This window comes from Phaenicophaeus curvirostris, chromosome 6 (assembly GCF_032191515.1).
Source record: "Phaenicophaeus curvirostris isolate KB17595 chromosome 6, BPBGC_Pcur_1.0, whole genome shotgun sequence".
Taxonomy (NCBI): domain Eukaryota; kingdom Metazoa; phylum Chordata; class Aves; order Cuculiformes; family Cuculidae; genus Phaenicophaeus; species Phaenicophaeus curvirostris.
The window spans coordinates 39,508,492-39,531,075 of NC_091397.1; the positions used below are offsets into that span (position 1 = coordinate 39,508,492).

At 42.3% G+C, this 22,584-nt stretch overlaps 1 protein-coding gene across 2 annotated transcripts in view; it reads left to right on the plus strand.

The window, feature by feature from the left end:
* Positions 1 to 22,030, plus strand: part of EEPD1 (endonuclease/exonuclease/phosphatase family domain containing 1) — a 69,131-nt gene extending 47,101 nt beyond the window's left edge. The window contains exons 3-8 of one of the 2 annotated variants that reach the window (XM_069859844.1): positions 11,771 to 11,881; positions 15,253 to 15,387; positions 16,634 to 16,766; positions 16,862 to 16,930; positions 21,233 to 21,427; positions 21,536 to 22,030. In XM_069859844.1, coding sequence (XP_069715945.1) covers positions 11,771 to 11,881; positions 15,253 to 15,387; positions 16,634 to 16,766; positions 16,862 to 16,930; positions 21,233 to 21,427; positions 21,536 to 21,735 — 843 coding nt within the window. In that variant the 3' untranslated portion in view covers positions 21,736 to 22,030. The remainder of the gene's footprint in view (positions 1 to 11,770; positions 11,882 to 15,252; positions 15,388 to 16,633; positions 16,767 to 16,861; positions 16,931 to 21,232; positions 21,428 to 21,535) is intronic. The other variant, XM_069859845.1, reaches the window with a different exon arrangement.
* Positions 22,031 to 22,584: the final 554 nt, after the last annotated feature.

Sequence of the window (22,584 nt, forward strand, 5' to 3'; positions counted from 1 at the left end):
ATATTCTTTTAATGCCAAAACAGTCCTTTCTCTTTAATGTGATTTTTTTTTTTTTTTTTTTACTCTAGCAGATGCATACCCCAGAAACGCAGTTAGTTCAGGACTAAATATTTGTGTCCATATTTTTAAATGCCACAATCCCTCTGTACAGTGGGAGCCCCATCTTGCAATCTTGCTTCGCTTCAGAGCTGTAAGGCAATTGGCAATGAAGGAATCAGTTGCTGTAAATGAGTTATATTTACTGCCTATTCCGAGACCAGTTTTCCCAGAAAGATATCGACTTCTTTGAAACTGAAGTACATTTGGATGTCCTCTAGAATCAGATAAGGAAACAGCAGTCTCGCTTTCAGAGAACAGGAAAAGGAGATGTACTTGGCCACTGATTGACTTAGGAGCTTTGATAGAATATCTTCCAACTGTGTTGATGCCTCATTTTTCTGGTCCTCTTTCTCAGAGAGGAGAGGTGGAATCAAGGCTCTCAACATACCCTTTGCCTAATTTCGCCTTGGGATAGACTTCAGCCTAATTTGTCAGATGAAGTAGGTCCTCCTGCCCTGTTCCTTCAAAGGCACCATGGAGTCAATGATTGACTGCTCAGAGTAAAAGGGGATTATTCCAAATTGTCTGAGTTTAATTCTTCCTCTCACTTTATTCTTTATTAATTACCCTTTAGCTCTCCCGCACCCTTCCTATATTTCCCCCTACCTCTTCCTCTTGTCTTGCTTGTTTATTTGAGTGCAGATAATGCTCAGGGGTTTGAAGTCTTTTTTTCAGACTTCACTCCCTGAGACTTCCTGGTGAAGGGAAGCATAGCTGTTATTGTGAAGGAACCATTTTTGACTGAGTTGAACTAGAAACAATGTTGACACCGTTTCTTACAACATGGAAGGCTTCTTTGGGGTTATCCCATCCACTAAATTGATCTAGGAACACTGCAGCCATATAGTATTTGCCTTTGGCCTTTCACTTTTTTTCCTCCTTTCTTTCCTTTATGAGGGGTCTGGATGGCTGGAAGTTTAAGGAGATGTATTGGTGGATCTTATCACTCTGGCCATCTCCATGATCATTTCAGTAGCTCTCTGCAGGGAACCCATGACTACTTTGTCTTTCCAAGCTCCTCTACTGCAAACTGTTGTCAAGCGATCAGCAGCATTGGAAGCACAGGCTCTCATCTACTAGTATGTCTGGCATATTTGGTCTTGGCTAGAATTTTTTTTTCCTTTAATTTCATTATCCATCTATTTTCTGGTCATCGGTGAACTTCAACAGGCAAAACATTAGAAGCCATGCCATACGCATGACTGGGAGCCATGGAGAACACAGGTTGCTCTTAAAATGCTGTTCTTTAGGTGCCGCCTTCTTCCCTAGAGCGTACCAGTGCCTCTCTGAGAAGTGATGGTGTGGAGACAGCTTGTTATACTGGCTTGTTACGCTAGTTTGGCATCCTTTTGTGGGGCATCTAGTCCTGTACCTGGAGAGAAGTTATCTGTTAGTGAAATTATTCTTTGTATTTCCACAACAAGGAGAAGCGTGTTTACACATACTGTCGTGTGGTTAAGTTTTGTTTGTGGGTGGTAGAAGTGACAGGAGTCCTTAGTCAGTCCTTTTTTTCCTGACTTCCTTTTAGAATATAGCAGAAGGCAAAGCAAGTTCATAGAATAGCTGAAGAATCAGCAGTTTTGGTGGAGAGTGGTGTTTTATTTTTTCTTTGTTAATAGGTTGACACAGCAGCAAGAGTGTTTTAATGTCAGCCCAAATAATGTTTTGGTACTTCATGTAGATTAAGTGATGCATTTGTTCTTTATGAGGAGCAAGACAGCATTGCATCTGCTAGAGCAGAACTTTGGTCAGGTTTGGAGGACAGCCCTGTAGACTCTGGAGGGTATGTTAGTGGATACAGACAGAAAACCAATAAGTAAAGAAACGTATAAATAAAGAATGTACTATTTCAGAGATGAATCAGTGTCAAATTGGGCTCTTAAAGTAAGGGCTAGAGGTGTGAAAATGAATGTAGGCTTGTATGAGATTTTTTAAAAAAAGGGTGAGATGCCATGTCCTAATGCTAGCAGCCTGGAAGAGAGCCTCCTAATAATAAATGACAGGGGGAAAAAAGTAGTGGAGTAGGATAAGAGATAGATTTAAATAACTTTACAGGAGGTTGCACAGTGTTCTGTACAGTAGCATAATCAATGCCTGAAAGAAGAATAAATATTTGAGGCTGGCAATCATTGTGAGTCATAATATATATTTTTCTTTTCTTTGTTTTTGTGTTCTTATCATGGGAAAGAATGCTTGCTCTAGGAAGATATGTAAATCAGTTTAGGGAAAACAGTAATATTAACCGTAGGAAATAAATGAATGGGAGCAAAATGCCTGGTGAATAATTATTTTTGATACAAGGCTCTGTAGAGGTGGCCAAGCTATGATCCTGTAGTAATGAGGGTTATACCTTTTTTCTTGAGTCATAGCAGTTTTCTTAACACATTGTTGCAATTCCTTCTTATACTTCACGTCAGCACAGTCCCATCTGTCTTTACCAGTATGTATATGCCAGAAGGGCACAATTTTTAAAATAAAAAGGCCACAAAAGCACCCAAATCACTCGCTAAAATCTCTAGAAAGGAGTAAATTTTTAACATGGGGATGGAGAGAAACCTCGTTATCTTACGTGCTTAAGCAGTTTTCCTTGATTAGCCACATTCAGAACTGTGATCTCCCTGTTCCCTTTTGGGTATTTTTGTTCTTTTGTATTAACACTTTTTTTTTATCCTCCGCTTTTCTTCTGGCCAAAGGCAATGTGCAGGTAAGGAGATTCATAGAATCACAGAACAGAATTGTAGAATTACTTATGTTGGAAATGACCTTTAAGTCCAATTGTAAGCGTAACACTGCCAAGTCCACCACTAAACCACATCCCTAAGTACAATGTCTACATGTATTTTAAGTACCTCCAGTGAGGTGACTCAACCACTTCCCTGGGCAGTCTGATACAATTCTTGACAACCCTTTTGGTGAAGTAATTTTTTGTAATATCCAGTCTAAACCTCCCCTAGTGATTCAGATCATGGTAAATTGATATAGGTCACTGGCAGGTTTGCTAGTTTTGGTGGTTTTTAAATTGATGAACAAGAAACTTTCTTATCAATTTGGGGTCTCGGGTTTCATAGGATGATTTTCTATTTGTTTTCCATATTAAGGGCCAGGTTCTGATACTGATTTTCACTTTGTATAGTCCCAGTGGTACCTGGGTGGTATGATTGTACTCAGCAGTGGTATGGTTTTGTGCTGCACTGCAGAAATTGATTGCTGAGTTTCATATTTCATGAGGAAAGAACTGGCCCAGGAATTAAACAAAAAGAAAACAAAAACAAAGAAAAGAGGAGTTCTGAGGAAGCCACTGACTCCTGGTTGCCTGGTGCCTTATGTCTAGTCCAAATGAGCATGCAGCTTAGGTCTCAGTGTGCTGAGTGCTGACTGTAACAGGTCAAGACAAAGTATGTGTGCGCTGGCTGAATGTGCCGTAGTTCACTCTGTAAGACTTGGATCTCTCTGTGTTGGTCACTGCTTGAAGCAGGATTTGTAGTTACACACTTATAGTAGTATTTCTAAAACATCTGATGCCACATTGCTCTAATAATCTTGATACCTTCCCCAAGCATACACCTGTGTTCCCAGAGAAGCCTATCTCTAGTGGCTGAAGTGGCAGCAAAATGAAACTTGTCTTCTTCCTTTGGAAGTAATGAGTTGGCAAGAAAAACTTGGAATAGCACCTAAGTATTTTCAAGAGACAACATAGTAATAAGTAAATACTTCAGTCATGGGGTGGCTATGATTGTAGCACAGCTAACCAGTTGAGCAAACTGTTTTATTGCAATGTAGGGAAAGTATGTGAAATCAACTACTCGTTTCTCGTAAAAGCAGCTTGATGAAAAAGATAACCTCACAGTCCTAAGGGCTTCTTTTTATTCTTCTTTATATAACATTAGTTCCCTTAGCATGCCATTATTGCTATTAATGATTATACTGCCTATTTATTATTTATCCAGAATGAAACACTCTCTTGAAAAGGCTTCAAGAATAAATTGCAAAGACTTGTGACCATCCTTGACAACCTCTTAAGCCCTAATTCCTGTATTATGTTTAAAAAACAAAAGTCCTTAAGGGTACAAAAAGAAGCAGTCAGGAAATGTCTTCTGCAAAATTACTCTGTCCCATGAAGCACAAGGAAAAACTCAGCTTGTGAATGGAAACATGAAATTGAGAGCCCACGAAACTTCTCCTGTGTGGAGATTGGCCCATATAGGTCCTCTCTTCCATAGGGAAATGGCAGCACAGATCTCCACCAAGCATCTGTGAAGACAACTTCCCATTAAATGGCAAATTGGCTGAAAGATGTTACGTATCCTGTTTTGACAACAGGCAGTTAAGCATTCTATAATTCTTCAGTAGTGGCCCCAGCACTTAAAATGTGTTAGGGGAGTTATTTTATTGCCTCTTCCAGTTGTTGTTGTTTTGCTGCTCTGTACCAAAGGTTTCTGTGTCTTCCTTTTCAAGATCTATAAAAAGACTCTGTTTATATAAATAATCACATTTGTTTAGGATGAAGGTAGGAGAATGTGCCGGTGAATGATCTTCATTGTTATCCCTCGAACGCTATGATGAAAGGTGGGCAGAGAACTGGTTTTATGGACTACAGTCTGCTTTTTTAATCATATATTCAAAGATAAAGAAAGTAATTTCCCCTTAGATATTACAAAGAATTAAGCAGTTGGGTGACTGTGGTGAGCTGTAATTCATCTGGGAGGGCAGCGTAGAAACTGACTGCTATTTTTTCCAAAATAAATACTCAAAAAGGGAAGTAAATAACTTGGGAGTGCAGACTTTGGCTCCTACCACTCCCTAACTGATCCTGTAAAGCCTGACTTAAAAAAAAATAAAAATCTGATTTGATTCCAACAGGTTCATATATGGAAACAAATCATTATGAGCTTTTGATAATTGAGATAATGTTAAGCTTATCAACATAATTATTTCCTGCACATTCATAAAGTACAATGGGTGAGTAATGCAAGAGACAGGCGTATGTCCAGCTGGATTCACATCCATGGGTAAGCTCAAAACAGGGCCAAGCTTATGAAGGGGCTCAGATACCTCGCATGGGTACGATACGGAAACTATGCCTTCACTTTGAAAAACTTTCCAATCCTGCCAGGCGTCCTTTAGCTGCTATGTAACCCCAGGGGTGCCTAAATGGCAGTCCTTTGATGCTTTGCTTTCATGCTCCTCAGGTAACCAGAGCAGTGGTCTTTGCAGACTCAGAGCTGCCCTCATCTGAAGCAGTGAGAGTGGACCTGGACAACTTAGGTTCTATATAACCGGGTTTGAAAAATGAGGATTCCTCACCCTATCTCCTCTGATGACCTCAGTCTCAGAGATTTCCTTTTTTAAAGAATTAAGCTTAGAAGTGGTCTTTGCAGCAAAGCTAGGAATTTGGGTCACTATGCAGCTCCTGGGCAGCAAGGCTCTCCAGTCCATAATGTGGTGTGAGGAGCACTCACTTAGGAGCTGCCGACCTGATCTTTCCTCTGTGGGTGGCTGTCTGAATTATTGGAGTGCTCTTTGAGAACCAGAAGCAGCACATTTTCCCTGCTCAAGTTGAAAAAGCCATAGATGCCTGCCTTCAGATGGACCAGCACTTGGAACCCTGATATGCATGCACATTATTGCAACAAATGAGCTCTGTATGTGCTGTGTTATTTCTGAAGGCAACAGCTGAGGATTTGGCTGTGCTGCCGGGCTCTGCCTCAATTTCACTGCTCATAATGAGTTTGCAGAGCATTTGAAAAATGCTTTAAAGAATGTGGAGGATGACAAGGATTTACTTGGCCATTGATCTAGATGTTTTGGTTTAGATCTAAGAACAACAAACTAATACATGAAGGATGGAAAGGTATTGCCCCAGGTCTTAATGACCCAGTGCAAGCATGACACGCTAGCATGGCAGAATGGGCAGGTAAGCTTTCCAGGAGTAGTTCTGTGGCTGCTGCATTTACAGTAAATTGGTTCCGCATTTTTATATTTTATATTTTTTAATTATTTCTTTCATTTCATTGTAGAATTATGTATGGTTATATACAAGATGGACTAGAAAACTTTTTCCAAAACAAATGTATAGATATGGCTGAGGCTGAAATTGTTTCCCTGGGGAGTTGTACTTCTTTGAAAATGCTCACAACTATCTATCTGTCAGACCTCAATCTGCCTGCCAAGCTTTATTTACCTTTATGTAATATCAATACTTGAATGACACAAGCCATAAATATGCAGTCTTTACTGAAGTCATCCTAGAAGGGTCTAGTTGAATGGGCATGTGAAAAACATTTAATTTTAACATAGGTGTGTGGTTTTTGGCTACTTTTGCAAACAGGAAAGGGATATGCTTGAGGGAAAGTCAAACAAGTAGTGAAAGCCTGAGACAACGGTGGGAAATGGGATCCAACGTTGAGTCTCTGTTGCAGGTTTTAGCCATAATAAAGCTTCCTTCCCTGCTGTTACATTTGGTTATAGGAGATGTAACTGAAAGGCCTGATGCTGCTCTGCGTCCCCTTCCTTAGTTGCTCCTGTGTGGGGCAATGTGGATGCGGTGTTACTCAGCTGCAGAAGTGCACTGAGCATCCTGGCCCCACTGCATCTTGCATGCCATCTTGTCTCACCTTGCTCTGCTGCACGTGGCTGCACTACAGCAGCAGTCCTGAAGCCTTTGACCTTTCCTTTCAGTAAAATACAACACTCAGAAACCTCTTCACTCCCTAACTCTGCTTCTTCGTCCTTGAGAATACAACCTAACAAAATGTTCCTCTTATTCTGGAGCATCATTGTCAAATCAGGATGCTTTACTTGAAAACCAAAGGTGTTGATTTCAAGTTCTTAGAAATATTTATAACTTTCCTGCTTCTGGCTTTCTAGGTCAGGCTTCATTAGAGTGCACCACCTGTAGCTGTGTCCTGTATGCGATAGATTGGATTAGAATTACAGGTATTCGAGTCTGCTTTTTCAACTGGAAATAGAGTACAGTCCGCTTGGGTGAAGAAAGAAAAGAAAATGTGCATTTAAAGGATGGATTGAAAAAGAACAGTACCAGACAGTGTCATGAAGCCACTGCCAATTTTGTTGTATCTTCTACTTGAAATATATTAGAACGTGTTTCAAGATGGGAGTTTTGGAAAGGGTTGAGGAGCTTCTCCTAAAGTTCCATTGCACGATTTAGAAAGTATATTTTAGAGCTCTTCTTTTACCCTCTTCTGAATAACCAAGAATGTCACTGGGAGATGCTCTAGCACAGAACAATCCTTACCTTGTTGTTTTCCAGCCCATGACCTGCAGATTCCTGTAGTTGATAAACTACAACTAAGAGGTCTCTCAAAAGTTACAGGAAAGTGAGCCCTCTAAATTTTTCATGCACAGGTACAGATTGCTACTTCCAGATTTATCCAGGATCTACAATTTGAAAAAAGGTGGTGAATTTTCACCTAATAATATAGTTTAACGTCTTTCTTTGCTGATCAGGGTCTCCTTTTCAACTGTTGCCAGGTCTCACACTTGAACTCCAAGTCTCTTTCACCTATATGATGTCAATTCTTTATTAATATGACACCTTGACATAGCTGAAATGATAAAGAATTGATGAAAGTTTCATATGCATCTCCAGTACTCATTAAAGCTGCTCCCTCTAGTGCCTGTTGAAATTAAAGGAGCTGTATATATGTGACATTTAGACATGAATATTTATTCCCTAGCTGTCATCTCTCTTCTTGGATAAAAGGTATTAAAATCACCTTTGCTTTAATGAATTAAGTTGTTGTTTACTTTTACTGTAGTGCCCTTTTGGCCTGAAAGCTTCTGTGGTAATTAACCAAAATGGACAGTTAATTGCTTTGAGTGCCTTTCTAAAGTTCAGGTGTGCCAAGACGTACCATGCTGTAACAAGCTTGCTCTGGAAGCTCCTCCTCACTATTCCTTCTCTCCTTGCCTTCTTATAGCCTCTGCTCTGGCTCCAGGTCTGAAGTGAAAGTGTCCTTCAAAGAGGACTGGCTAATAAGAAATGTGTAATTTGTTAAGCCCTAAATCAATATTTTCCTGAGTCACATTTAGTTTCCTCAGGTTTTAGGAGTAGTACACCCTCTTTTCAAGTAAAAGATGCTCACCTTAAGGGAAGTCACTAGCTCCCTGTGCTCCCTAGTGCAGGTATTACAGGAGTGACGGTTGACAGGCAAAAATGTTCAGCACGGAGTGTTGTCATCTGGAAAAAATGACCGCTCTGTGCCTGATTTGTGACAAGCTGCACAGATAGCACCCCAAAAGAAGAGAAAGATCGGCCAGGACATCCTGAACAAGATGTGATGAGATCTGCTTGGGGACCACTGCTGCATGCTCACTGGCAGCTCTCCTAGTGTGCAGTTACTGCACTGGAGAGATTTAACTTCATGCACAAATTAGATGCTCTTGCTTGCAGTGATTGGAGTGTCTTGGGGAGGGACTACGTGTGTTGGGGATCCTGTACCTGCCAGCCCTATATACATCCTTCTCCCTGCTCCCAAATTAGTCCAAGACCCTTTGCTTTCCCCTTCTCAAACGTTTATTTCCCCATCTTCTTACAACTGCCCTCCATTCTTTTCCAGCGTCAGCCATAAACTCATTCCTGTATCTGTGTCTCCTTCTGGAGGGACTGGGAGTGACAAACATTGGCTGCTTATCAGGGTGAACAGAGAGTAATTACATGTTTGGATCCTCCCTTCTTGGGAAAATGGTGTGTTGCAAAAGAGCAGAGGCAGCTGGGCTTGTCTCAGTTCCTAGAGTGGTGGCTCTTGTTGGCACCTTGCATGCCAAATGGGAGCAATGGGCACATACCTGGCACCAGGGGTTTGGTCTCTCAAGAGCATAGGTTGCTCTTTGCCTAGAGCATGCCTGGAATATCTGTGCTGACATGTTCCTGTTCCCTGGAATTGCTGCCTGTCGCACAAAACCCAGTACCACATCAGCATAGGTGTAATAAAGGGCATCCTTATAAATAAGCCCTTGTGCTGTTGGTATTGGGGCACGTGTGTGAGTTTTGACTCAGTACGTGTAGGATTTAATGAGGAAGCTGATCGCATTTCAGGAAACTTGCACCCTGAAAGGCTCTAGAGAAAAACAAAACAAGAACTTTTTTCCTTAGAAGGATTTTGTGGAAAAAAAAAAGTTCTGATTGACTGAGATATTCATATTTTTCCTTACCACTTGAAGAACTGCTCCTCAAAGGGATTGGCATAACCCTAACTTAATTTTTCAAAGGAGGAAAGGCATTTTATTCATTCCCAATGTGGCTAGGAGTTTACGTATGTATTTTTACTGTGCAAGGAAAAGTGTGATGTTTGACGTTGGGGTTTCTGGGCAGAACAACGTGATTTGAGAAATGCCCTTCTCACTTCAGCAAAAAAAAACCCATGACCTAAACAAATATGCTGTCACAGCTCCAAAGTCTGTGTGCCTGTAAGCCCTGGAAAATGGACACAGATTAAAGTCAGCTGATGTAGGCCAAGTTCTCTGTTGCCACAACCATACCCAGAACAGGCTGATGGCTTTTTTTCTGAACAAACTGTGTAATCTTATTTGTCATCTTTTTTTTTGAGCAAAGCTAAATCAGGGTCTTAAAAAATAAACAATTTGGAGGAAACAAAATATTCAAGCTAGTCAACTGTAGATGGTCTTTTTAAAAAAGCAGTGGTTTCTGTAGAATTTATTCAGCCCTGTCATGTATTTTGTTCTGGCTGGACTTTCTAGGCAGCTGCAATCCAGAGATAAGTTAACTCTTTTGTAGGGTTACAGTTGAACTCCTAATTTCAACTTTTTTTTTTTTTCTGACTTGAGTTATTATTATAACTTAATTCATGCTGTTTAAAGTCATCAGAATGACATCAGGAATGAATAATTCTTGGTGCCATGATTTATTGTGTTTATGAGGATAGCACCTGGCAATCAATTCAGAGCAGAGCTCCGTTCCCAGGCTGTGCAAACACCCTGTGTGCCTCCTTGTTTAATAAATCAGCCTAGCCCTAGCACTGCCCGAAGGTATATAATGGACACTAATGTGGTATGTTAATGCGGCATCTTGAATAAGAAGCCCCAGCCAACCTCTGCATTTCAGCAAATTGCTTTAAAAAGCATGCCAAGCATTTTCACTTCAGTTGTGCAACCAAAATGACTCTCAGCCTTGTGAGGCAAAAGAGGGTTGCTGGGTAGTGTGTATCTGAGAAGTCAGTGCTTGCAGCCTCAGCCTCCAGGATGCTGAAGTTGCAGGTTTGATTTTTATCTTTGAATCTATAGATAAAATAAATGTGAGAATAGCTGTCCCATCATTTTGCTGATACTCATGTAGAAAACACTTACATTTGTGCAGTTTATCACTGTAGCTTTTCAAACTGTGTTTGGCATGTCCCACTGTAAGGAGTCACTGTGTGCAGGAGGCTATTGTTTACCTTAAAAATCCTTCTTCATTGAATTGCTGCTTGATTTGGAGGGACATTCTGGATACAAGATTTTGTCTGAGGGTACTCTTCACTGTGAATGCCTCTGCATTTCAAGGCAGTTTCTCCAGTGTCAAGCGTAACAAAACGATGCACATTGGAAAGTCTCCATTGCTCTTTTGCAGTGATTACTGTCTACCAGCCCCTTTCCCCCGGCCAGAGCCTCTGAATGCAAGCCCTTCTGTGTGGCAGGGCATTTGGCTGCCTCCTCTCTCTGCCAGCCTCCAGCCTGAGTCTGCCTTTACCTGACAGCAGCTTCGCAAAGGGCTGTAGCTCCTCCGATTAAGCTTTAGTTTGAAACTCCTTGCAGAAACTATTCCGTATTGTCCCCATCAAGGGGTTTCAGGTTCCAGACTTTCCAGAGCATAGTTTGGGTGGTATTATTATTTTATTATTGTGTTATTATATTATTGTTGTTATTATTACTATTATATTTTATTTAAATCTCAAGATGTTACCAAGGTGGACTTGGAGGCTTTCCAGTGTGTCCGCAGCTCCAGCATCCTTGATCTGTTGGGCATTATAGGGCAGCCTTTATAGCTCTAACCCTGTGCTTGAACATGTAAAGGTGTCTGAGTGCTGTGGCTTTACAGAAGTGTTTGGGAAGACTTAATGCCTCTGCGGAACATCAGAAGGATCTGCTGTGCCTGCAAGTCTGCAGCCGATCCCTTCATGCATGGAGCGTTTCAAGCACGTGTCCCTGGCATAAAGTCAGAGGAGCCTTAACCCCAGAAGACCAGCTACTGAGGTGGCTTATATCCGTCCTCTTGTGTTCTGCCAGCAGCCTTGGTGCTGGAGCAGAGCCAGCCACGCTACAGGGGCTTCCTGCCCCTTGGGAGCATGTGGAGGTCCGCCGGGTATGGGGTATGGTGCAGTCAGCATCTTTGGAAGCAGCACGGAAGAAGCCACTTTCCAATCAAAAAAGTAGCTTTGGAGTTAAAATAAAGAGTCTGAAAAACATTCTATTTGCAGCATTTGCACTGAACTATTTTAATTTTTATTTATCTCCAAGAAATGTCCAGTTGGGGGTGACTCAACCTGGAATATGGCCTAGACCACCTCCTTTGCGAGCCTTCAGGGAGGGCAGAGAGCACAGTCTGTGCTTCACAGAGTCTCTTACCAATGCCTCCCTACCTGCTTTACTTTGCAGTTTTTTAAAAACACTACAAAGCTGATGTGTTTTTTTTTTCCTTTTCCTCTCTCTCTAGTTTTGTATGGAGCTGAACCAGCCAACGCTGCCAAACATCCGCAAGTGGAAGGGCCCTAGAGGATGTTGGAAGGGTGTTGTTTCCGAAAAACCCTCAGGCCAACTACACAAGGTACATTAATCCCCAAGTCTGAACTTCGGCTCTGCTTTCCTCCCCCTGCAACCAAGGACATATTTTGAAAGTTTAAGGCAAAACAGTTTGCAAATCTTTTTTGGCAAGGTTTACTTCTCTTGAGTTTTTAGCTGTTTGTTCCTATAGCTTTCAAGTTCACTGTGCAACTGATTTTTTGGAAGAATTGTTTTCCTCAGCCTGTGGCACACTTGTAAGGAGTGTGTGTGTTTGGAGGAGGTGTAGTGGATAAAAGCAGTATAGAAATACATAGAAGTAAGGCTACACATTAAGGCAAGGAAAGAGTCTTTGATTTTGCCCCTGGCAGACTGCAATACTTCTGAATTTTTTTTATACTAGTCAGCTGCTCTTGTTCCCTAGCAGAGCATTGGCCGGCATTTGCAAGAGCTCCCCATTTTCCTAGTTTGCAAGTGAGGATCCCACAGAGGGGCCCCAGGCAGGCTGCCATCCTCATCTGGAAGAGAAGGTTATCTCTCATGTTCTCCAGAGTGCTCTGCATGGATATTTAATATACATTGTGGATTCCCTTTGAAATCAGCACTGCTGCACTGTGCTTTTCCCTGCAGCATCTTCTGCTGTGGTAATGTATGTACTGTAGCAAGGTACTAATTTATAAGGTGATGACAGCTACACCTGCTACCCTTGACAATATTCAAGGCATAGCTGCATTGAACTGGACACCACTAACAGCGTCCAAAAGCAGTCTATCCTGAGGAAAAACTCTCTTTTTTCCCTTTAAGGGTGCTAGTGAGAGTTCAGAGCAGTCCTCCTCAGGCTCGAGACTCTTGTCGCTGAACGAGATCATTCTCGTAAGGCAATTATTGCAGCATGGATGTGGTTGTGTGGTGGAAGCAGGTACTGAGATTTGTCATGTTATGAATGATGCTTAGCAGTGCATTGTGCTGTCTTCATCTATTCTAAGCACTGTCGTTATTAAAGACATGGCTGCAGTTGTATCCTGTAATCATGCTGCTTAGAATCCACATTTTCTTAATCTGGCTTTTCGAAATCAAGTTCTATCTCTGTTCACATCCGAGGCTGTTGTTGGACTCTGATGTTTTGGGAGCTGCAGCAGCTTTTGCTGCCCTTCTGAGTAAAACCCAAGGATGGCAACGAACAGGAGAGAAAAAAAAACCCAACCAAACACACCAAACCCTACCACCTGAGCAGCACAAGGATTGGACTCTAGCTACCACTAGAAAGACTCAGAGGGTCCAAGGTTTACCACAATTCACACTTCATTCCAATGCAGAGTGCAAATCCCCTTCAGGACATTTTTATTCCTGGCTGGAGTTCTCCTTTAGGATCTGTTGTTAGGCCAGATGATTAAAACACTGAATATAAAAAGTTGTGCAAAGTTATTGAAGATGTTCCCTCTGCTGTTTGTTTCTTTTCCACGAATTATTAGTAATTGTCTCGGAGTATCTATGTTAAATCCAGACCCTTTAGTCTATTTTTTTCCTGAGCTGCATTTCCAAAGACAACAATGAAAGTTTTGACTGTGAACTGAGTAATTAAAAATCATCATCTACCTTGTTTTACTGGTAAGAATGTAAGGATGAATGGTTCCCAAAATTGTGGGAAAAGTCTGAGCCCAAGCTAAGAATAGAAGGGGTATCTACTGACTCTTCCTATTAGCTGCTTTAACAGAAATCTGGCTGTGCTGGAGAACCCTCCAGTTAGCCAAGAAGTCTTCTCTGCCCCTTGGCTTAGTTAATGGGCTCAGGTTAGTTAATGAGTCCATCAGGTTTGAAGATTGTGTACAGAAGTGCAATACAGTGCACTAAGGCAGTGTAACCCTGAGCATGTAGAATCCTTGGCACAAGCTGATCTCTATACACTGTATAGGACTAAATAATGCAAAATGGTGGATGGTATCTCAGTCTTGTGCTTCCACTTGTCCTGAGCATTTGGCCTTCAACCAAGCAATGACTTTTGGTCACCATGTTGATGTGAAATCTGGAACCAGGGAATAGTGAACAGCTGCTGACATCAGTTTTATTCTTCCACATCTTTTCCAATAGTAGTTTTCAGACCCTAGACTTCTGACTGGTAGAATAATTTTGTCAGTATTTTAAAGGTGAGTTATCTAAAGGAGCTACTGAAGTATTTTAGCCAACCTTAATGCTTTCTTTCTAGGCTCACAGGAACTTAGCAGAGCAGACACTAAGGTATTGCAGCTCAAATGGAAAAAAACTCTTCCTGAGATGGATTTAACTAGGATTCACAAAGAGAAACCATATTAAATGATACCAGGGAAGATAGTGTCTGGCTGATGGAAGGAGAAGCTGACAGGCTTTGAATTAGATACTGCTGCTGGTGCAACCGGGGCAGGCAGCTTTCCTGAAAATGCCGATTCCACATTCTGAAGTAATAAAAAAAAACCATGCAGGATAATAGAACCAGAGCTGAAAGGAGCAGAGAGCTGAGTGCAAAATGTTTGAGCTGGAAAAGAGACAGAGAAGACTGACGGGGCTGAGAGGTCTAGACTGGGTTTCACGCCAAGAGACTTAAGGATCCTGGATATTTTTAGTTTGTGGGTGACAGAAATCTTTGAGATGGCATATGGCGTGGGGAGAAGGAACAACTGTGTGCAGTATCGTCTGCCGCAGCCCTAGCAGTTGCCCAGTGAGACCAAGAGGCATTGAGCTCAGGATTAGACAAACAGTCCTTATTTGCCTATGGGTAATAATCTACATTGTTATTGATGACGTTCAGAAGAATCTGATGCCTTGCCTAGACTAGAAGGAAACAAAGACTGTATCAGCTCAAACACGTATGTGAGAGGTGGCATCTTTATCTTTCACCCCTGCAGTGGTCTTGAATACACTCCACCTGTATAAGATAAAACAGTGTGTTAAATCCTTGGCTGGTCTGAGCAGTGCTGAAGTTCATGGGTGTCCAATAGCCAGTATACAGGTGCAAGGGACTGTGAGTAGCAGAGCGATATGTGTTGCTCAGCATGCTCAGTTTTCATTGGGTCTGCCTATGGCATATTCCTCCCATATCTGGTGTGCCTTTTGGCCAGGGTGAGATAAAGAAGTATTTCTACCTCTTTTTTTGTCTCTACTGATAGCCTAAGATGCTGCTTCTCATTTACGCTTGTGCACAGCAAGTTGGGCTTCCTGCCCTCAGCAGGCACCAAGCCCAGATATAAACCTGCATCATCTTTTACTGCCCCTGCCTATTTTGGGAGTGATATACACCACTGCCAATACCAACAGTGGTACTGAAACTTGCGGGCTAAAGTTTCACCTTGGGGGCTGGATTTGGGCAGAATGTTTTGGTTTTACCTTCTTACTACTAGCTTTTCTTTTCTTGTTGTTTGTTTGTTTGTTTGTTTTAAATTCCAGGGAGTTGAATATTCTGGCTTCCTCTGGGATACAACAGCTGGCATTGAACTGAAAGATGCTTCATCTCAGGAGTGTGCACAGACTAATGGCAATGGGAGGCACTCATATCCTCACCCATATCTTGCACATTTCAAGGTAAGTGCTGTTGTGCCAACTGACCCTTGCAGGATTGAGCTTTCATTAAAAAAAATGGGGTAAGAAGCTGGAAAGACATACAGTCTTCTAACAGATAAAAATTTGCATGAGGCTCTAACCCATCCCATCATTTCAACACTGTCTTATGGCTTGATTATAGGTCAAAGGCATGAGACATACCCATATAGGGCTCTTGTGGGTATGGCAGGTCTCCAGAATCAGTCTTTTCCTTCGCTTCTGTGGGTGCAAACCCTGCTGCAAGGCTGCATTTGAGCATGAGGGTCGGTGGATCTGGGTTTTGTCACCTTGTTCTGCTTTTACCAAATTAACATGGCAAGAACAAGGCGCAGCCAGCCACAGGACTGTAATTCTTGTCAGTACCACAGACTTTGAGAGGAGAGGAATAGTCCAAATGGATATATATAAGTATAGAAGGCACAGTGCTCCTGAGAGACTAGGGCTGATCTCTCACATGTTGCTGGCATACTGCAAAGTTTCCATTTAAAGCTTTTTCACTAGGCTGAACCCATCTAAAAGAACATCAGGCATTTTGGAAACTGTTCTTGTACATACGCTTGAGTAAGCGTACAGCCCCCTTCTGCGCACAGGCTGTGATGGAGGGGTCCAGTTTGGGGAACTTGACATCTCTGGTAATGCTTTGAGAGAACCATTATGAAAATAAGCATAGATACATAAATTATTATCTGTAATTAATATTAATTAATTAATGGTGTAAACAGGTATATATTAGGAGCAAGGATTACTCATGCCACATGACACAGTAAGTTCCACAAGGTAAGCAGAAGATTGCAGGCAGCCAACAGCCCCTTTCAAGGTACATTAAGTTTCTTGATTAGGCTCTGATAGTCCAGAGCTAATCACAAAAGAGTTGTAATTAGCCCCTGTAATGACCACAACATTATTTGTAGCTTATTAACAACTGGTTTTGCGTAAACTGATTTTCATAAGCAGCCAGCTTCTTTATGCAGTCCTGGTGGAAAGAAGCTGTTTGCTTATTCAAATCAGTTTCCCCAGAACTGAGAGGGTACTAGGTTATTGCAAACAGCTGCAAAACACCTTCTTCCTCTTCCTCCCAAAACCAAGACCAACCAAAACACACCGCACACATAGGGGAGTCCTAGTCACCCAAATTTACTCCCGAAAGTGCTCTGAACAGGCACATGGCTTTGCTTTGTGACCTTCTGTTCCCTGTCTGCATGACACTGATTTCTCCTTCCTCCCCCAGGTTGGGATGAATGATCTAACGCTGGTTAACCTTCATCTGGCCCTGTCACCCTCAGCAGGAGAGAATACCGGGAAGAACCACGACAGCCACAAACTGGCAGCCTTTGCACAGACTTTGCAGGAAACTCTGAAAGGTATGGTGTTTTTTTCCTGCCAGGAATCACATGTACACTGATCATGTGATCTAATCAAAAGGAGTTTAAAAAAAAATAATTTTGTCTCAGTGCAGGTTTCACAAACATCCTTATCAGCTTCATATTGTCGTTACTGGTATTTGAATTGATCCATAGCATGGCAGGTGTGCTTTTCCCTTGCTCAGTGCCTTATAGTCCTTCTAATTCATGAGGATCCTACTAGCTTTGACACCATTTTTTCAAATGAAGTTCTTCTGAGTTTTTGCTAGTGTAAGAGCAAGTTCAGCCAAAAAAAAAAAAAACAAAAAACAGAAAAGACACTAGGGTTAAGACTATTTTAAGTGCTTTGTTGAAATGATACCTATATGATATCAGAACAAAGCTTAATGGCTTTTATTTCCCAAATAAATAGATCCTATATATTTACTTTGGTATAATTGGAAGCAGTGTAAAACGGGAGATGGAGCTAACAAGAAAAGAGACCAGCCACCAAATCCTGTTTTGGTACCTGGGTGTAACATGCAGGATAATTGTTTTGTTTTCAAATATGTTGCTCTAGTTTTACACCAGCATGAGGAAACCAGAATTTAGACTTGAACTTGCGCAATTTAATATCCAGCTGAATTTCTTTACCTAATTTCTGAGAATTTGCTTATTACTTTGAAGGTTGCAAATTAAATTCAACTTCCTATGAAGCAGAACAGCACATTTCAGATTCTAAATGTTGCTGATCTTGTTATAGCAACAGAAAAATCTAGCCCTTCATTTACTGCTTCACAAAGATGCAGCAGGGTTACAAGGTTATAAGCGTGATGATTTTCAGCTTTGTTCAGTTTAGCAAGGCTGGTCACTTGGAAGTTAATATCCCTCTTATGTAACACAAGAGGTATTTGCAGTTTTTATGCATGTTCTATTGTTTTTCCTTCTGAGCTGCAAGAAGTCAGTCAGAGCTATTTTTAAATGCTACTGATTTAAGTATTTGTCCACATACCTTGAAATTGGAAAGGATGGAAGTAAACAAAAGGGTCATTTGTTTAATCCCCAAAGGCTGAACAGAGACATGAGTAAATGCATAGCTCTTCCGAAATCAAGAGAGTTGCATTTGCACTGCATCTAAATTAAGACTTCTGGCATCAGGGCTTCTACTTATTTCATGTTTTTATTTTCATATGGTAAGCACATTATTGGAGCGTGCTTGTTCTTGACTTAGTCTTTCACAAAACAAGACATTCAGATTCCTCCAAACCTGTGGGATGCCAGTCTTCTCTCCTAAATAAATGGTTGAGCGCTCATGTTTCTTTGAAGTGTTGAATTACCCTGCCAAAATCAATGTCGTGCTTGAAATTACCGCTATCCTTCAATTTCTTCCAAAGCAATCCATAAAATATGGGTAATAAAGACCAATTTTCAGTGGGTACTGCAGTAAATGGGAGTTTCTGCTCCCATTTTGCTAACACATGCCTACTCCACTGTCTTTCATTCTTAAGAGGCGCGTGAGCACCTGAGGAAATTTGTTTAATATCCACAGTCTCCTGTAATGCAGAGCACTAATGTCCGCCTATATTTCTCCCATCAGACCAGTAGGTTCTGGTTCCTTTTTCCTGCTCTTTCTTTCCCTTCAGCAGTACTGGAGTGATGTGGTGGCTGTTGGCTGCTCATAGCTAACTCTTTGCAGCAGAACTTCTGCCTTTTCTCAAGAATTCCACCAGTTTGTCTTCAGTGTGTGGTGGCCGTGGGCAGCACAGAGATGCTGTTCTAGATGTACTGGTAGTGCTTGGACCCAGGGATCTGGGTGTTAGCTTAGTCATCTTCTCCCATGCAGCTTGACCATATTACATGGGTTACCCATGCCTTGGAACTAGGCTTAGAAGACCTCTCAGAGGTCGTAGAAAGTCTCATAACAGTCAATATACCATCACGTCCTTCTCATCATCTGCTTCTCACTTTCTCCAGGAAGGATCTGGGGACTTAAGGGTCTGTCTGATTTGTGAAGGGACTCATCTGGGGCATGGGAAGGTCAAGGAGAGTATCCTACAGGTGTGTCTCTATGGACTGCCACAGGGACTGAAAAGGAGGGTTTCCTGGTTCCTGCAGGAAAGCAGATTTCAACACTGCAGGCTTCTTCAGGCACTGAAAGTCCCTCAGCTGATTGCATGGGCATGCTTGTTCTTAGCTGCTGCGGCACAGAGCTGATTTAAGGCAGCACTTTGCTTTCCTGGCCAAGAGCCACCTGCAGACACTGCTAAAAGTTGCTGGTGCTTCAGTGAATTTGCAGATGCATTTGCAAACAGACTGGACCTTTTCCACATCTGCAGAGTCCTCCATTAACAAGGACAGTGTTACTTTGAGCCCGATGGGTCTAAATATGTGTGGGAGCACACCTGAGAGGTAATGGGACACGCACCTGTCTCCTGTGGGGCCAGATGCTGCCACATCCCACCAGATGGAGGCTCTGAGTCCTTGTGTAGTCTATAGGAGGGAGTTTTGCAGCAGAAGATGGGTTGGTAAAGCAGCCCCTGCTACTGTTTTCTGCAGGAGGAAAAGGAGGACCAAATTGCATCAGCTGAGGAGCCTGTGGCTCAGGCAGCCTCTGCTGCTCAGTCTTGAGGAGGAACAAGCCCTGCCAGTCTCAAACTGTCATTTCCTCCAAAAGAGGAAAGTCATGTCACAGCACCAGTAGCATTGTCTCAATTTTCATTTTTCTGCTCTCTGATTGTAAATGTGGACATTGTGACTACCATTTCCAATCAGTTGTCATCCCTCATTATGGGCAAGGGCATGAATTCTTCTAGAACTTTTGCTGAGTTTGGCCAAGAGCCACTGGGGCTGATCTGTGAGACCCCTGAGACCTACAGCTGCTATGTGGCAGCTCTGCTCCCTGCCTTGTCTGAGGGACCCCAGGGGTGACTAATTAGGTGCAGTCATACACACAAAAGGATCCAAGCAGGTTTGCTGCTTTCCCTGCTTGATGCCTCTTGAGGGCTACAGCGGGTGGACGAGACATGAAGCGGCTGTGTATGGCATTGCTGTTGCAGGAGAGCGAGCCAGGACAAGGGGAAATGAAGTTGATGGTTATCTAGAAAATTGGTGTTGTCTGCTTTTCCTGCTTAGCGCACTCATTGTGCACACAGCAGGCCGACTTCTTACCTCCTTCTGAGCACAGGTCTAGGTGCTGGGTCCTTTAACTCCTGCTTTTTCTAAGCCATCCAGAACAGAGCAGTCAGTTAAAATTTTCAGTTTTAAGTATGCTTATTTCATAGGTTTTTCACATAAGGGAAATAGGCTTGATGATTTGCTAGAAGTGCGAGTATTTTAACAATAGATAAGGATAGAACAGAATGTATTTTGTATGGTATTGAGGTACTATTGTTAAGATCTCTGCCTTTCTGTCGTCTTTAAACACCATCTCCCTAGGATGTGCTCCAGAGCTTTCTGTAATGGCCTTTCCCCACTTATACGGCTGAGCCAAAAGCATGGAAGGAGCTGAGTGCTGCTTGGGCCATTTAACAAGGATTAGTCTTGTAAAACGGAGATGTTGCAGCTGCATTTCAGGCTTCCTGCTCCTGCTAAGCAAGAAATCTTTTTGCAATGAGACACATGCAAAACTGCCAGCTCCTAGCAAGCATTACTGTCCCATTAGAGAAGCACTGATTTTTCTTTTGGGTTCTGATGGAGCTTAAAATAGCTGAGGTTCAGATTTGGGTTTTTTGTTTCCTTTAAATATAGGAAGGCCATTGTCATGAACACTTCATGGAATAAATTATGGAATAATATTTAAACAACATGTCATTTCCTGTATGATTTGTGTAGAGAAACCACAAAGTTCCATCAGCTTTTCATCACCCCTCTGCATCTTAGCAAGCAGCATGTTTTGAAGTCTTTGGTTTTGTAAGTCATACATTCACAATCTCACAGCTCTCCTGCCGGTTCCCAATTCACCTTTCATGTAGTGCTAGACAGAAGTGGGATAGATTTTGTTGTTGAACTTGCACTCCCTCTCCTGGCTAGTTGCTTGTACAGCAACAGCACAAAACGAGGAGGTTTATCCGTGAGCCCTAGGTGTGGTAGAGCAACCCCATCTCCTCCCACACTTCAATCCCAGAAAGGAAAAAGCTTGTAGACTCCATAGTTCTCTTCTCTGAAGATTTATAAAACACTCTAAGACCAGAACTGCCTGTCTTTGAGTTTGTTGCTAACAGTAAATAGCAAGTAAGGAACACCACCATAAATAAGATGATATTTAAAAATAAGCATGAAATGTGTACTGGCTGTTTTTAAACAAGAGAGTGGCCATGAGTATATAGCCAGTGAAAAAGGCTTTAAACAGCATTTCTTCCAGAAGTTCAGAGTAAAGTCAGCTTTGCTAATCAGTATTTGTGTTTTTTCTCCTCCCATTTATTCTCTCACCTTCTTGTACTTAAACAATCAAAGTCATTTTATTAATTTATATTTTTTCTGTTTTCTAGGAGAAAAAGATGTGATCATCCTTGGAGATTTTAATCAGGCCCCAGACAGCAGTGACCATGACATCCTGAGGAAGGAGAAGTTCCATCACCTGGTCCCTTCCAGCACCTTCACCAATATCAGCACAAAGAACCCACAAGGGTCCAAGTCGCTGGATAACATCTGGATCAGTCGGAGCTTGAAAAAGGTTTTCACAGGTAGAGTTGCTTTTTGGTGAGGTTGTGTAACTTTTAGTTAGGTTAGCAGCATGAGTCAAATTTGGGCAATATTACTTATCTTTTTATCTGTGATTCTCTTTCATACAGGCCACTGGGCTGTTGTGCGAGAAGGTCTTACAAACCCGTGGATCCCCGATAACTGGTCCTGGGGTGGGGTGGCTTCAGACCACTGCCCTGTGCTCGCTGAATTTTACTTGGAAAAGGACTGGAACAAGAAGGAGGTGACACGGAATGGCAACGGTGTGACGGTCGAACGCAATGACTCCCACACTAAGCATGAACGATGATGTGAACTTAAGGGTGCCTCTTCCGCTCCCCAGAGAGCAGTCAAAGGCTCTATTTTCTCACTGCTTGGTGGAGCAGGACTGTCTCCCCTTCTCCCTCCTGCTCTCCTCCCCACATGTAGAAAGCATCAGCACTTGATTTTGGTGGCTCTGGCTTTGTGCCCCTCCTGGACTATTGTGGGGTGTCTCATGGCAGTGGAGCAATCTGCAACCTTTTCTGGGGACACAGTGGATATTTCCATACCTGGAAATTTGGATGAGACTTGTACAAAAAATAAAGTGTACTTTTAATACTGTACAGGATCTTTGCTATAATGCAGCCAAGCAGGGCTTTGCTGTGAGCATGATGGGGGAATGATGGTTATTTCCCTTTGCCTTCTTGTAAACTGAGGAAATAAGAGTAAGAGAGTCTCCAAAAAAAAAAAAAGAGACACCATGGAAATCCATACCAAGTCGCAAATGCTGTTCAGCACTTAGAAAAGCTGAGTCCCTGCATGACCTGAAGTGAGGCCTGAGTAGTGCCTGTGGCTCAGCCCAGAAAAGCCATGCTCCTCTACAGCCCTATGAGGATGTGGGTGCCTCTCCTCCCCTTCCTTTCTTCTTATGCTTATGGGAGGGTGCATTTTGCACCAGAAGGGCTTGCTGGAGCTTGGCTTTGGCTCTTTATTTGGTGTGCAGCATTCAGTGTTGTTTTTTTCCTGCACACTGGCCCTGGGGAGCTGGGAAGACACTGACTTGTCTCTCTGCAGAACCTGGTCCACTTCTCCAAAGCCCTTTGCTTTGCTTCCTCTTGGGGATCTTGCAGGAGCAGTCCTTATCCTCTGTCTCTGTGAGCAGCCCTGCAACTGGAGC